This window comes from Neophocaena asiaeorientalis, unplaced genomic scaffold (assembly GCF_003031525.2).
Source record: "Neophocaena asiaeorientalis asiaeorientalis breed wild unplaced genomic scaffold, Neophocaena_asiaeorientalis_V1.1 scaffold100, whole genome shotgun sequence".
In the NCBI taxonomy this organism is placed as follows: domain Eukaryota; kingdom Metazoa; phylum Chordata; class Mammalia; order Artiodactyla; family Phocoenidae; genus Neophocaena; species Neophocaena asiaeorientalis.
Window position 1 is genome coordinate 1,182,563 of NW_020173955.1, and position 14,892 is coordinate 1,197,454.

At 36.6% G+C, this 14,892-nt stretch overlaps 2 protein-coding genes across 16 annotated transcripts in view; one reads left to right on the plus strand and one right to left on the minus strand.

Annotated features, from left to right (window-relative positions):
• The window catches only part of VPS54 (VPS54 subunit of GARP complex), a 132,782-nt gene that overhangs the window by 115,150 nt on the left and 2,740 nt on the right, over window positions 1-14,892 (plus strand). For 7 of the 10 annotated variants that reach the window (XR_003004234.1, XR_003004237.1, XR_003004236.1 and 4 more), the window contains 3 exons: window positions 916-1,010; window positions 4,996-5,097; window positions 6,437-6,615. Coding sequence is in view for 3 of the 10 variants with exons in the window: in XM_024753046.1 (XP_024608814.1) it covers window positions 916-1,010; window positions 4,996-5,097; window positions 6,437-6,512 (273 nt within the window). In the remaining 7 variants the exon portion in view is untranslated. Of the gene's footprint in view, window positions 1-915; window positions 1,011-4,995; window positions 6,407-6,436; window positions 6,861-14,892 lie in introns of those variants that run through there. The other 3 variants (XM_024753047.1, XM_024753048.1, XM_024753046.1) reach the window with 2 other exon arrangements.
• Window positions 7,011-14,892, minus strand: part of UGP2 (UDP-glucose pyrophosphorylase 2) — a 55,225-nt gene continuing 47,343 nt past the window's right edge. For all 6 annotated transcript variants that reach the window (XM_024753055.1, XM_024753050.1, XM_024753051.1 and 3 more), the window contains 6 exons: window positions 14,729-14,862; window positions 13,720-14,017; window positions 12,401-12,598; window positions 11,609-11,851; window positions 8,561-8,665; window positions 7,011-7,445 (listed from right to left, as the gene is read on the minus strand). In XM_024753055.1, coding sequence (XP_024608823.1) covers window positions 7,338-7,445; window positions 8,561-8,665; window positions 11,609-11,851; window positions 12,401-12,598; window positions 13,720-14,017; window positions 14,729-14,862 — 1,086 coding nt within the window. In that variant the 3' untranslated portion in view covers window positions 7,011-7,337. The remainder of the gene's footprint in view (window positions 7,446-8,560; window positions 8,666-11,608; window positions 11,852-12,400; window positions 12,599-13,719; window positions 14,018-14,728; window positions 14,863-14,892) is intronic.

Below are 14,892 nucleotides of genomic sequence, written 5' to 3' on the forward strand. Positions count from 1 at the left end.
TTCATTAATCATACCATCTTTATGATTAAATATCATCCAGCGCCTTTGGGGCTCTCTGAGGACTGAGGAGGAGCCTTGAGATGTGGAGCACCCACTAGGGTCTCTTCTTCCTTTCTCAGTCTTCCTAGCCAAGCCATCCTTTTCATTCCACATGTAAGATCCCCCACCTCTGACATTCTGACCTTCTGGATTTGCCATTTGAGTTCTAATTCTAGAACAAGGCTTAGCCAGGTCCAGGAGCTGGGTATATAGGTATTTCATGTATTTTTATCTGACAAGGGAACTCTTGTCAAGCTGGGCACAAATTATAGATTTAGGTCATTATTGTCACTTGAGTACGAGTAATTCCAGAAAACTTTTCCATAGATGACTTTATATATTTTTTCCCATGGGAAATATATTTCACAAAATTGTTTCCATAGATTAATTGTATATAATTTCAGGTCAGGCATTTCCCAAAGAAGTATTGCATTAAAAATCTGCATGTGAAGCAATAAAATACTTCCAAGTAATTGGGAAGGATAACGGTAGCCTTGCCTTTACCATTGTGACTTTTTCCTCTATCAAGTTCCTAGTTAATATTGATACATTGCAGAATTCTCCGTCTCTTTTTATTCTTTTCACCTGTATGGTTGATCCCATTTACACATGCCAGAGGATTTCTACTAAGGGGCAAAAGGCAGTGATAAGTCATATCACTAAAATAAGTACTACTGAAAAGAGCAAAAAGAGCTTTTATCCAACTAAGGAGACAAACTATACTGAAATAGCAATTAAATACTTTCAGAGGAGCATTTTAAAAGTACATGCCAAAGCAAAACGTTTTTAAAATTTTTCTGCAAATAATAGTGATTACTTACTTATGTCTTCTGTGTCAATAGAGCTTTAAGAAACTGAGTTTTCTTTCTTTTCCAGATGTTATTTTTAAGAATTAATGCAAGTTACAAACTCCACTTGAAAAAGCAATTGTCTCACTTAAATGTGATAAATGATGGAGGACCTCAAAATGGGTATGTTTTCAATATGTTTTTACCCCATACTCCCATATTGAACTGTTTGATTGGTTTTTATTCATTATGCTGTCCTTTTCCACTATAATCTTGCCAGGGCCCCAGACTGTAAAATCAGCAGACTTTTGCCTTTTTTTCCCTCTGTGGAGGTGATGTATATCTATATCTATATCTATATCTATATCTATCTGTGTTAAAGTGTTCTATAGATGGTGAATTAGTTAACTGACCTTATATGTCCATTTTGAGGCAGTGTACATTAGTAGCACCTCCTTAAGTCACCCAGTAGTCTTCACCTATCCAGACAGAACTCAAAAGCCCTACTTTGTATGACCGTGAGAAAGTCACTTAACCTCTGTGCCTTATTTATCAAATGAGAACCATAAAATCTGCCTTAATTCCTTCACAGGATTACAAAAAATAAGTGTATACATATTTTATTGTAAGCCGTTGAACAAATTATATGTATTATTGGCGAAATAGATTTAGAATCAGAAAACGGGTTAAGTTCTGCCACTTACTAGCTCTATAACTGGGCAAATCACTTACCCTGAGTCTTAATATTCTTAGATTTTAAAATAGGGATGATAAAAAGTACTGTCACAGAATTTTTGTTAAGAGCAATGTAGATAAAGATACGGGTTTAAAGATTATACAAAGTGCAAAGCGCTGATCATGTAGGTACACCTTTATATTATTTCTGTAGTGTGTTTACCTGTTCCATGGATTTTTAAGAATAGAATATTTTGTTCCCTTTTAAAGGAATTTTAGGCTTAAGTTTCAAACTTTATAGGAACAAATGTAAAAAACATCTTTTGGAGTCAGAAGTTGGCCCTACCCTTAAAAAGAAAAGAAGTACAGCTGACCCTTGAGCAGGAGGGGGATGGGGTGAGGGTTGGAGGTGCCGACCCTCCAGCAGTTGACAATCTGAGTATAACTTAGGGAGCTGGCCCTCCATATTCAGGGCTCCTCTGTATCAACAATTCCACATCCACAGATTCAACCAGCTGCAGATCATGTAATGCTCTAGTATTTACTGTCTTTAAAAATCTGCGTATAAGTGGACCCACGCAGTTCAAACCTGTGTTGTTGGAGAGTACAATGAATTGATTTTGCACAAAACAATTTGGAAGCTTCAAACTGCTGAATTTGTCAGCCAGGCTGAATTTAAGAGTTTTATGCAAAAATCTGATTCTCTTTTATTACCTGGTTCTTCTTTTTTTTAAAAAAAGATTTATTTTCAGAAATTTCAAAGCCACAGAAAAGTTCAATTTTCAAATACCTCTCAGAAACTATTCATAAAAAGCTAATTAAAGGCCTATTACACTCATACTTTTCTACTTTTATTCATGTAACTAAATCTCGCAGGTTGGTTTTTCTCAGACCAGTAGTTCTGAAGCATCCAAGTTAATTCATCACCTATTATTTTCTTTGTTAATAAAGCTATTTGGGGGTTGGTACCACCTTAGAGATCTTTGTTGTCACATACTTTTAAAGACACTAATACTGTGTAAGTCAAACTATGTCTTTGAGTGATCACTTGAAAGATAGAATTCCCTGAAAATTTCTCTCTAGACTCTAGCCAAAGACATAATAAACTACCTGCTTAAAAGGAACTTTTGTTCCTGAAATGGCTCTAAAATTTTACCTTTTTTTTTTTGAGGTGAAATTCACATAACATAAAATTAACCATTTTATAGTTAACCATTCAGTGGTCCTTAGTGCCTTCGCAGCCACCACCTGGGTGCAACTGCCAGCTCTGTCTAGTTCCAAACATTTTACTACCCCAAGAGGAAATCCCAGACCCATTAAGCAGTTGCTCCCTATTCCTTCTTCTCCCCAGTCCTGCACTTTTTCTTTTTAATGTGATTTTTTTCTCTATTTTAAGATATTATAAAAATAGACATATGGATAATATTTATATTCCTGTTACTTAGAATTGATCATTATTAACATTTGTCATTTTCACTTGGAAAAAAAAATGTTCATCATTTTTTAAAAAAATGGCATTCCAAATGGAGCTTGAGTACCCCTTGACCCCATCTCCAGTCCTTTTCTCTTTCCTCCAACCCTTAGGCAATGTTTCTAGTAAATCTGGTCTATATCCTTTAAGTCCTTCTCATTTATTGTCTCTTTATCTAAAAAAAAAAAAAAAATGTGGAGCTGTTTTATGAATTTAATTTACTTACATGGTATATTGTACATATGCTGCTTGCTTTTTTCCACTCAACATTGTTTATGTTGATATATAGAAATTGTCCATTTTTCATTGCTTTATTGCATTCTCCCACATGAATCAACCATATTTAATGTTTCCATTTCACCTGGTGATCAATTTTAGGTCATTACTTTGTTCCATTACAATCATGCCACAGTGAAGATCTTTCCTTATACATGTGTAATGGTGTGATCATTTCTTTAGGGTAGGTACATAGAAGTGGATCACATGTACATTTTCACTCTGCTAGGTTTTGCCAGAATTTTCTCCAAAGTGGCTATACCAAGTTTATATTCCCACCTTTATTCCACATCTTGCCAACATTTGCTGTTTTTTTTTTTTTTTTTTTTTTTTTTTTTTTTGCTGTTAGATTTTTTTAAATTGTTGCCAGTCTAATGGGATACAGTGGTATTTTGTTTTGATTTGCATTTCCTATTGTTTGTCATCTTTTCACGTATTTGTCATTCAGGTGTTCTCATCTGTGACTTTTCCTCTTCATATTCTTCACCCATTTTTTATCTTGGGTATTATCTTTTTCTTGCTGATTTTAGATTTTTGCATATGCCCTCAAACTGATCCTTCATTGGTTATATATATTGCAAATATCTGCTTTTCTTTTACGTTCTTTTATCAAATATTTTCAACTTTGATGTAAAACATATATTTTCTATGTACTATCTTGTAGAGACTATAAATAGTTGTTTATTAAACATAACTTGATATTTTAAAATGGAGATTTCTGTTAATTTCGTGTAATTTTTCATGTGGGAGTCTTGCCTTAAGACTTTGTTCTTTTTTGAGCCATTGCTGTCAGTTTCAGCATATTTACTAATTTAGACGTTTTATGGATTTTAAAGCACCTTGACCCAGATGAGTTTCAAACAAAAATATGGTCCTTACTGAATTCTGCCATGTGACAAAAGCTGAAACATTAAGTACATAAGTATGAATGTATTTATAAATTAGACTCATACATATATTAAGGGTGCTTAAAATACCTTTGCCCCCTTGTGGTCCAGCAGTCCAGAACTTACATGCTCTTTAAAGTATCAAAGCTGCATTTCCTCTTCTTTTACAAACTACTAAATCAAGCTCTCCTATTTGTTTCTCCATGGGCCAAATCTGTCAACGTACACGTCTAATCAGACCAGTCCCTATTTTTTGTGTGTGGAGCTTTGGTATTTGTTTATCATCTGAGCATTCTTTCCAGGAGTGTTTTTTCAAGGATAGGGATTAATGTGACAGCTAAATACTTAAAAAGTATAATTCTGTTTGTCAAGTATTGTTACATCATCAATAGCAAGTTTTGTATCCAGTAGTACTTAACACGAGTCCCAGCCTTCATTTAACTTCTTAGGATGGCATTCAGGAAACCTTGTCTGTCTTTTCCTTGAGTTCAATAGTCATATACATGTATACTCTATTCTAGTGACAACTGATCAAAAAAAAAAAAGTTTAACTTGTTATTTTTCTCTATTTCATACTGTTCTAAGATAAATTTATTTTATTGGGCAGAATTAATTATTAAACAGTCCAACCTGCATTTGTTTATTCCTTTTCAAAACAACACTGATGAAAGAGAGAGAACATGAAATGATCTAACTATATGATAGTAGGAATCATGCTGAGAGAAATATACTGACATTTGGTCCAAATTTTAAATCATAGTCTAGCAGCTAGGATAGGACTCAGATTACTCTGTGAGCATTGCTACTTTATTTGAAAAGAAAACATGAGATTAAAAATAATTTTCTTTCCAATGTTTAGGTTGGTCACAGCAGATGTAGCTTTTTACACTGGAAATCTTCAAGCCTTAAAAGGCCTTAAAGATTTGGACCTAAATATGGCCGAGATCTGGGAACAGAAAAGGTGATGACATACTGGAAAACTGGGTAGTTCATTTTACCATGGGATGTGTATGTTTGTGATGAAAATATGGATGCCTGTGATTCAAGAACTGAACCTGGAACCCAAAGTGAACTGGGGAAGGGGAAAGGGAAAGTATCAGTGTTGGGAAACTGGGATTCACTGGGATCTACAAGGAATGCCATTTGTGTGCTTCCTTCAGTGAGGAGTAACTGATCAGGTGTCTATAATATTTTTCATTCTCTCTGGCAACAGACTCAGGTTTCTTTGGACCAAATCCAAAAGAACACATAGCTGTAACACAGCTGTAGCTGACTAGAATGCTCTGTATACTTTATATTAAAAAATGCTTTGCATTTCTTCCAGTGCAATGAAATTCATATGGTATCCCACCTTATTTAATGATGGTACAATTTAAAATATTAAAATCTTACTCAACCTCTGTAGAAAGTTTTCTCTATGAAAGTAAAGCTGTTTGAAAAATTATTTTTTTACAGATCTTTCTATAAAAATAAACATCTTTTGATTGCTTGGATTTAGGAATTCAGTTTTTGTTTTAGTGACCAATGTCAAGTTTCAGGCTTTGTGTGTCGCATATTTAATCTATCATCATCACCACTGTATGTCAACTGCGTAAAGCCTTCCAGAATAGTCTAAATACTTGAAAGACTGATCATAAGTAATAATTAAAGAGTAAGATTTTGGTGTTCATTTATGCAACTACTAATTTAAATACTTTTCAGATGTGGTGTATGAAAGCCTGCAGTTTAACAGCTGTATTTTTATAAAAGTAAAGTATCTATGCAGGGTTGGGGTGTTTTTCCTTTTTATTTCTAGCAGAGGTAAGAATACATTTTCTTATATTCTGCTTACGTATCTAAATGTTAAAATGAGATCTCCTCATAACATTGAAGTATATCCCCTGCCTTGGGTTCTTATTTGTAAGTAACTTTCAATGTGTATATGAACAAAGACCAGGGAGAAATAGAACTGTTAAAATATAGGCTGCTGTGTTGGGGCCAGAAATATAAGGTGATGAGTAAGTTATTTAAAAAGACTTTTATAACACCTACCTTCAAAATTAGAATCAGCAGCACTCTATAAATGAAAGTGCCTGTGCCTCACTTCACACCAGGAATCTTGCCTAACCCTGTCAGAGTGCCTAACCTTGTGGTGATTATGTACAATGAAATAGTCTTATTTTGTGCTCTTTGTTTTCCTAAGAGGAATTCTTTCCTTTATTATTATTACAGAGGTATGTCATTGGTTCTTAAACTGTCTGTCTAAAATAAAGCTGTAAAGAATTACCAGACTTTAAAAGACAACTTTTTTTTTTTTATAGTAACAGTAAACTTATTAAACAGGCAGCTTACTCAAAAACAAGTATGGAAGAATTGGAAAATGTAATTGATTCTTAGAGAAAAGCTGAAATTCAAACTACCAGCAGACCTGATTTGGGTTATTCAAGAACATTTTTCAGTAACAACAAGCAAGCTTCAACAAGTGAAGCTTCAAGGAAAGGTAACTTTTTATAACGTTATACCCCACCCCACTATACTAGAGAACAAGGATGTGAAAGAAATGCCCTACCTCTACCCACCCCACCTCTTCCCCTTCATCTGGGAAAAGAAACACCACTTTGTTTCAGTAAATGGAGAGTCTATGGAGAGCATGGCAGGCATCCCAGCTTTAGAACTGGATGAAAGATATTAAATACCTTCAAGTTTAATTCCTGTGGAAATAATGATGTAGTTAAGATTCTTAGAAATGCAAAAACTGGATTTGTTAGGTAACTGGCTAGTGAGTACGTCAGTGTTCCAAGAGCGAGTCTTCCAACTGACAGAGTAACTGTTTAGCAAGAGTAAACCATTTTTCTTCACCATTTCATAAAGTTAGCATTGAAAAGTATAAGTGTATACATGGATTGCTTCACAGCTTTATTTTTAAAACCACAAACAAACAGTTCAAAGTGACCATCACTGAGGCCTCTGTTAAAAGATTTTCCAGCAGAGCTACCCCAGTTTTAAGATTAGACAATATTGCACTTTAAGATGAATTTAACTTTCAGGATCTTCTTCAAAAAGAAAAGTATTGCTTCCACCTGTGCTTTTCACAGACTAAAAGCATACTGCAGAAAACTCAACTTAAAAATTAACACTGCAGGATACAGTAATCCTAGAGAACATTTCATTGTAAGAAACTGTTTAGCCCATAATTAGTATAAAGTGCACGATATTTTTCATTCAGTGGTCCAAGATACGAAGGTTCCCAGATACAATCTTGTTCTCTAATACTGCTCCAGGTGGGATGTCAATTCGGTCACCATGATTTGCGATGATGATAACCGTTCCCTAAGTGACAGGAAAAACAAAAAACAAGAATATACTTGCAAGTGCAGCTGAAAATGCAATTGATTTTCTTACAATTATCAAGTTTATGTAGAACTTCACTTACAATGGAGTAAGTGTATTTATAAACAATATTACACATGAAAAACAAATAACACATTAAGGAAAACTGTAATGTGTCCTGTCACAATACTGGCGGTAGCTGTGGTACCATCTCTGATAAGGAGTCAAGGAATCTAGCAGTGGGAAGCAGGCCAGCGCCACAGAATAGCGGGCCCTTTCCAAGAACTACTTGCAAGGCCACCAGCATTATCTACCTTCGTAAACTGAAAGGTGCTTGGTTTATATTTACATACAGGTGTGGGTTTTTTGGGTTTTTTTGAGAACAGTTCAATGATTTATATTTCATGTCTTAAGTAAAACTGTTTAGATGAAGCAGTATCAGCAATAATTATATATATGTTGTTTTGTTTTTTTTCCAAGATCTATAAGTAGCTTTAATAGGAAGAACACCTGAAATCTAGGTATGGAATTTTTAAAAAATATTTGATTAGGAAAAAACTGTTGAATCTTTGGTTCTGAGCTTTAATACTCATACCCATAGTCCTTCCTATTTCTTATGCTAGGCTGGAATGATATTCATCAAAGTACCCAAACACTACAGTAATGTGAATGAACATCATACTGATAACAACAGATTAACAAGACTAGATTATAATCAGTATAAATGAAGCTGTCATTATTTTCTACTTTCACTCAGATTCAAATAGTCATCTTTTAGTTAACTAATGCTAATTTATCAGTGATTCTATTTTAAATATTGTCATATTTCAATAAAATAGTACCAATTTAATTATTTAATAGTGTTTGCTTTCCATTTGAATGCTATACTCCACAAAATGCCTATACACAACAATTATATTTTAACTATGTTGTATATTTATGGAAAACAGTATTAATACTAAATATTGTAGTAAGCTATTTCATTTTTAAAATGCATATCTTATAAACAATCTGGTACAACCTAGGAAGTATTCCTTAAAGGTAAATTTAGGACTAGAAAATGAAACCTGTCTTGTAAAGCTATAAGAACTGTAATTTTCATCATAACCACACACCTTTAATGAAACATTCTTGCCAAATGTTACATCTCCTGAAACTGTGAGGTGATCCAATTCAAGCATATCTGGTATACTTTCAAATCTCCTTAGATAATCCTGAACCTGAAGGAAAAATGTAAACGTAAAAATTGTTTCAAAAATGGGTTAACAGAAAAACAGGGATTAAATTAACAAGACAGTTTGCTTGAACTGTAAAACATTCTATTTATGTCCAAGCTCAGGCCTTCTACGGGAGGAACCCTGTTTATTAAGCACTCACTGTGCGTGCAGTGAGAATTTATATATCCTGTGCAGGAGAGACCAGGAGATATGAACATTGTCCCTACAATCAAGCAATTTACACTACAGCTGAGTAGATCAGACATTTAAAAAAACAGTAATTAAATAAAAAGATAAACAACCAACACGCTAAGAGCCAGACGAGTGGTTCACATAATCTGGAGTTAGTTGGAAAAAAGAGAGAGATCATCATGGTTCGAAGCAAGCTAGACTGGAGCTGGGTTTTATGGGATGGGTAGGATTCAGAAGAAGGAATATAGTTCAGGAAGAGCAACAGCACAAATTATCATTATAAATGATCACTATCTTTGCCTCTTATTATTTCCTTAGATTACCGGCACTAGAAATAGTCCTATATGGCCTTGTTTCCTATTTTGCTGAGAAAAACAGAAGCAACAGGAAAACTTCCACTGGCTTCTACCACCACCACCCACTTGCCCTCTAGCCCATTACTGTGTCCCTCCTAGTACTGGGGTTGGACTATTTCTATTCCAACTTAAGGCTAACTCTTCTTATGGCTACTGCCCGAGGATACTGTCCAGCAATTCCTTCTCCCTCTTCAATGTTCCTTCCCTCTTGATTGTATCAACTCCCATCAATGTATAAGACATGCTATAAATTCTCTCAATTTAAAAAAAAACCCTGTAAAATCTTACATCCCTTTCTACCTATAGCTCCATTTTTGTTTTTCTTTAAAGCAAAACTCTTGAATAAGTTTTCTACACTCATATCTCCAATTTCTCTTCTATTCTCTTTTAAATCCATTCCAGTCAGGCTCCAGAACCTCTCAACTCTTCTAATGGTAAGTTCTCATTCCTCTTACTTGAATCGGCAGCAGCACTCGACTGCAAATGATTAGCCCCTTTTCTTGAACCATTTTCTTCATTTGGCTTTCAGGCCACACACATTCATGATTTCCTGCCCAGTTCTTCATCTGCAACTCCTCAGTCATCTTTGCTGCTTCCTCCACCTCATCCCCACCCTCTAAACCTTCCAGTCCCGCAAGGCTCAGTTCTTAGACTTCCCACCCCCCTTTCACTCCGTAGGTGGTTCTTATCTCATGGCTTTAATTACCAGCTATGAAGTGTCAACCCTCAAATTTACCTCTTTTATAGATCTCTCCTCCACACTCATACATTCAGCTTCTCCATTTGAAGGTCCAAGTACAGTATCTCCAAAATTTAACTCCTCATTCTGCTCCCCCTAAACCTACTCTACCCAAGCCTTCCTGTGTCTCAGTAAATGGCAATTCCATGTTGCCAGTTGCACAGGCCAAAAACCTCAGAGCCATCCTTACCGTTCTCTCTCTCTCTCACCCTCCTACCTAGTCCAACAGCAAGTTGTAGGTACAACTTTCAAAATATAATGTCAACATTTTTTCACTATTTCCCCTGCAAAAACCCCTGGTCCAAGCCACGATTCCAGCAACAGCCTATCCCTGGTTTCCCTGATTCTACCCTTGCCCACCAGATTGGTCAGCTTGACCCCTCAGCTCACAACCTCCAATGGCTTCTCATCCCCCAGAAAAAAAAAAAAAAGCCACAATCCCAATATTCAATTACAAGGTTCTACACAATCTGGCCTGTCATCTCTCTGACCAACTATCTCCCACCCCCATCCCTCACTTGCTCACTGTGCTCTAGTGTCCTTAAGACATGTTCTTCCTCAGAGCAAGTAGCCACTGCCCACTCAGCCCCTGTTCTCAAATTGAGGCAGCTAAAGTTCTTATCTCCTGCAGGGTATGGAAGAGGCTAGAAAGAGTAGGAAGGGAAGATGAGATTAGGTGGAAAATGATTAGGAATCTTACCTCAGGATGTGGGCAGATGGTGGGTCCTTGTAGCACCAGGATTTTCCCAGCCCAACCCGGCAGATGAGGGAGGCACGAAAGACCAGGGAGACTTCTAAAATGCCTGATGCTATCTTGGAAATTACAGCCCAGCCACAAGACCCAGAATGATAGCCCCAAACATATAAGGGCAAGTACACACATCCACACGAGGTGACACTAAACCACAACCAGGACTAGAATAGACTTGCATAGCAGGACTCTATAGGCCAGCCACAAAAGCTCACCCTGTCACTTCATTAACCTCACAGCATTTTATGTGATTAAATTTTTTGGTTTCCACTTATCATGTTAGGGTCAGTTTTACTATACTTGCTATTCCTCCTGCCTAGAATGCTTTTTTGCCCCAGATACCTGCATGGTGTACTCAATTTCTCAGTGAGGCCCTCTGGCCACCCAATGTAAAATGACACCACCACTGCCACACCCACACATTCCCTACTCCTGCTTTATTTAGCATTTTCCATCATTCAACGTACTATACATTTGTCTTACTTGCTTATTATCATCCTTCCCCACTAGAATATCCAGGAAGGCAAAGATTTTAGTCTGTTTCATTTACTGCTAAATACCTGGCACCTAGAACACTGCCTTACACATGGTAGAGGCTCAATACATTTTGTGAAACTAGAATTAACATTCTCTCACTGATGAAAACAGTAATGGTCTTAAACGAGACATAAGATAAAATGTCTTAAAATGTAAACATTCTTTTCTACTCTATAGCAGTTGGTTAAAAAATGAGTTACATTTTCACCTTCTATGATTGATTCCCTTTAAAAGACAATAGAGATGGAGGAATATAATAGATCAGCAGCAAAGACTGTAATTAGATTCCAATTCACACGTGTATCGTATCTTTATAATTACACATTTAAGAAATACAAATCTACATGTATATCATCTTTATAATTACGTACCTTTGTAAAAGAACTGCCTAATTTAACCAAGGGCACTGTAGGAAATTCCCGCTTTTCACTCATTGTCAGAGATCCTGCATTAAGGCTATAGAGGTTTGACATCACAAGCAAGAGATCTGATGTGGTTTTGACAGGCAGAAAACGGCTCCTAGGAACATTAATACCTAGAGAGTTCTCAAAACTTTTAATGGCAGCCCCTACTGCAGTTTCCAACTGAATGACATTCAGGCCTCCATCCAAAGTCTGTAAGAAAGGGAGCAGGAGAGAGAAACAGAGATTTCAGCAACTTAGTTCCACATGGGCTAGTTAATACTTGGGGAGTGGTTTCAGAGATCCATTGAAGAAAACAGAATTTTGAGAACTGACATTTCTCAAGCCCCTACCGTACACCAGGTGCTTATATATATGTGATCTTTTTCAGCTTCATAACTCTTCTCAGTAACATTTCTATTTTATGAGAAAGAACCAAAGGTTCAGAAAACCCACACAGATGCCTGTGACCGAAAGGCCTATCAGTACCAGAGCAACAGGACTGAGGTGGGCCCTTAACTCTTGGGTCCAGTGCTCTTGCCACTGCCACAGCCCAGGGTCAAGTAAGGGCACCATGGCTCGTCTGGCACACTAAAGGGATGGGTGTCGACTCTGAAAGACAGGGCCAGGAACTGAAGAAACTAACTAGGTGAAAAGCAATGACCCATGGGATAGATGGGCCATAGGGAGTGGGCAGGGGGTCTGTGTGTAGCATGCTGTGATCAGAACCAGGGAGTCTGATGGCCTGCAACTCTGGCTTACCTTTGGATTTACAATGATTTCCATGTCAATAGCATTCTGCTCCTGCAGTCTTTTAACTGCTGTAAGAGAGATCCATAGGTTGTTTGTATTAAATATTTTGAATTTTGATACAGATTTGAACTCATCAACATGTGCTTTTGGCACTTGAGCAATTTCCACCAGTCTCAATTTTCCTTCATACTGAGTGAGTGTCCCACCCTAGAAAGGCAGAGAAGAGTGAGTGCCTCCACATCTCTCCCAATTACAGCCATACTACATTGTTTACAGTCTACGAACGATACAGAAAAGACACTCGTGACAAAATCCCCCAGAAATAAAAAGCATTGGCAGTGATTTGATCTGTGATACAAAGCAACACATGTATTAAAGTAGAACCAAAGAAAATAATTCAGGTTGTCTGTCATCTTATACTGTATACACGCCCTCTTGTCCACAATAAAAGCCCTGGGAGTACATCAGAGTCTGCCTCACTTTCCAAAGATCTCCTACAAGAACAGACATTCCTCTTATTCTCAAACCACCAACCACTACCAAACAACCGATCCTACCACCTCACAACCCTGCTCTGACTACCTCTAAGGTAAGGGGAGTAAAGTCAAGACAGGCTCAAGTGGAGGGGAAGGTACCTCTGAGTGGCCTTAGCCTAGAGGCCATGGCAGTGTGGGAAGAGGGAAGGGATGTCTACTCGTGTGAAGGGGTCATTTGCAAGAGGCATAGAACCCAGCCCCGGGACCAACCATAGTAGTATTCACACATTGCCCACTTTTCTTACTCCCTGAGGGTGAGGAGAAAACCTTGTGTACCATTCCATCAAAGGCCAAGTGTCATCACCATTAGACATGCAAAGTGAAAAAAACAGATTTTTGCTTTGTATCAAACTGCTTTTTTTTTTTTTTTACAACAGATATTACAGTGATAAAAAATATAGAGAAATACATATTATAGAAATAAATTTTCATTAAAGGAATAATTAAATAAAAAACACTTAAGCACCAAACTAGAAGAATATTAATGGTTTGAACAAAGTTACTGAAAGTGTTTTCACATATGTTTCAGATTATCCTATAAATATATGTGGAATTGTTTTCAGTTAAAATTGCCCATACAGATTATTCAAAAAGTAAAGATGATCTTACTACTATTAAACCTGGATTTATATACACACTTATATCAGATGGAACTTAGGGTACTCTAGAGTACTATCCCACTTTGGCTTACAATGATGTTATCAAGTTTCTAAACAGAAACTTTCCGATAAAAAGTTTGAACTATGAAATGTGAAGATGTGAATCCCCAAACTGCTTCCTCTCAGTATTTACCTTTACATCTGCACGTGTTTTATTTGTGACTTCCATGACAAATTCACAAGGTTTTCCATTGGGTGGGTTCATTAGATGATTAAGAATATAAAGATCCACGGTGGCACCCAAATTATCTATGTTGGACACAAAAATATACTCTTTGCCTTCTCCTATAAAGGTATCGAGCAAACCAGAGTTGTAGAAACTGGCGTAAATATCTCCATGACCCGGAGGGTACCAGGCTTCTGTATTTTCCCCTGAGAACGATACATTCTTTGCTACAGGTAGTAAAGATTCTTTATTAATCCTCGGGTACCTTAAAAAGAAAACGTTCTTTTTCAGTATCAGCTCTTTAGAGCATTCCAGACCTTCAAGTAAAATAATGCATTTAAAGTTAAATAAAACTTCCCTCCCTTTCAGTCTGTCAGTAGTAATTTAATCGTAAGTGAATCCATTTAAGAAAATCTCTCATTATCTGTGTTGACCCAAAAAATCAGCTTCCTAGATAGTAATATTTGCTGCAAAAAAAAAAGTATTCCATGGTCATGCAGATGGGAGGACACCCCATATTTTTAAGACATTAATATGTTTCATGACTTCTTAAGAGAGGAGAGACATATTAAGTAAATTTTCTCAAACTTATTTGGTGGTGGGATTGTTCTTTTCCCTGAAAACCTATTTGGGAAATGGTGTCCATTCTTACCAACAGATATATTCAGAAAATCAACAGCGGGATAGTACTTTCCCAGAAAATCAACAGGAGGTTAGTACTCAGGGATGTCTGCTTCCTACCACTGGCAGAACCAGAATCTCAGGCAGATTCTCTTTTAAGAAGTCCAAGTTACATAACCAGAGTGATTGCAACTATCACATATCTATTAACAAATGTTCAGCCTTTAAAGGCATTAAACACTTGCAGACAGTCTTTGGCACTTGTACATCTTGAGGCTGCTGTTTAAACAAAACAAAGAAGTCCTTCTTTCCCAGGAATAACATCCCCCAGAGTTAATTTTTTTACTCCTTGTACCTGCTTTGATTAAAAGTGTAGATTTTCACACGACAGTGATTATACTTCTGTAGTATTTTTTTTGTATCTTCATCCGTGTTAAAAGAGTTCATTAGAACAAGAGGAACATCTGTATTGTAGGTTTTGTTCAAATGCTAGGGAAGAAAACGACAATCAGACTACCC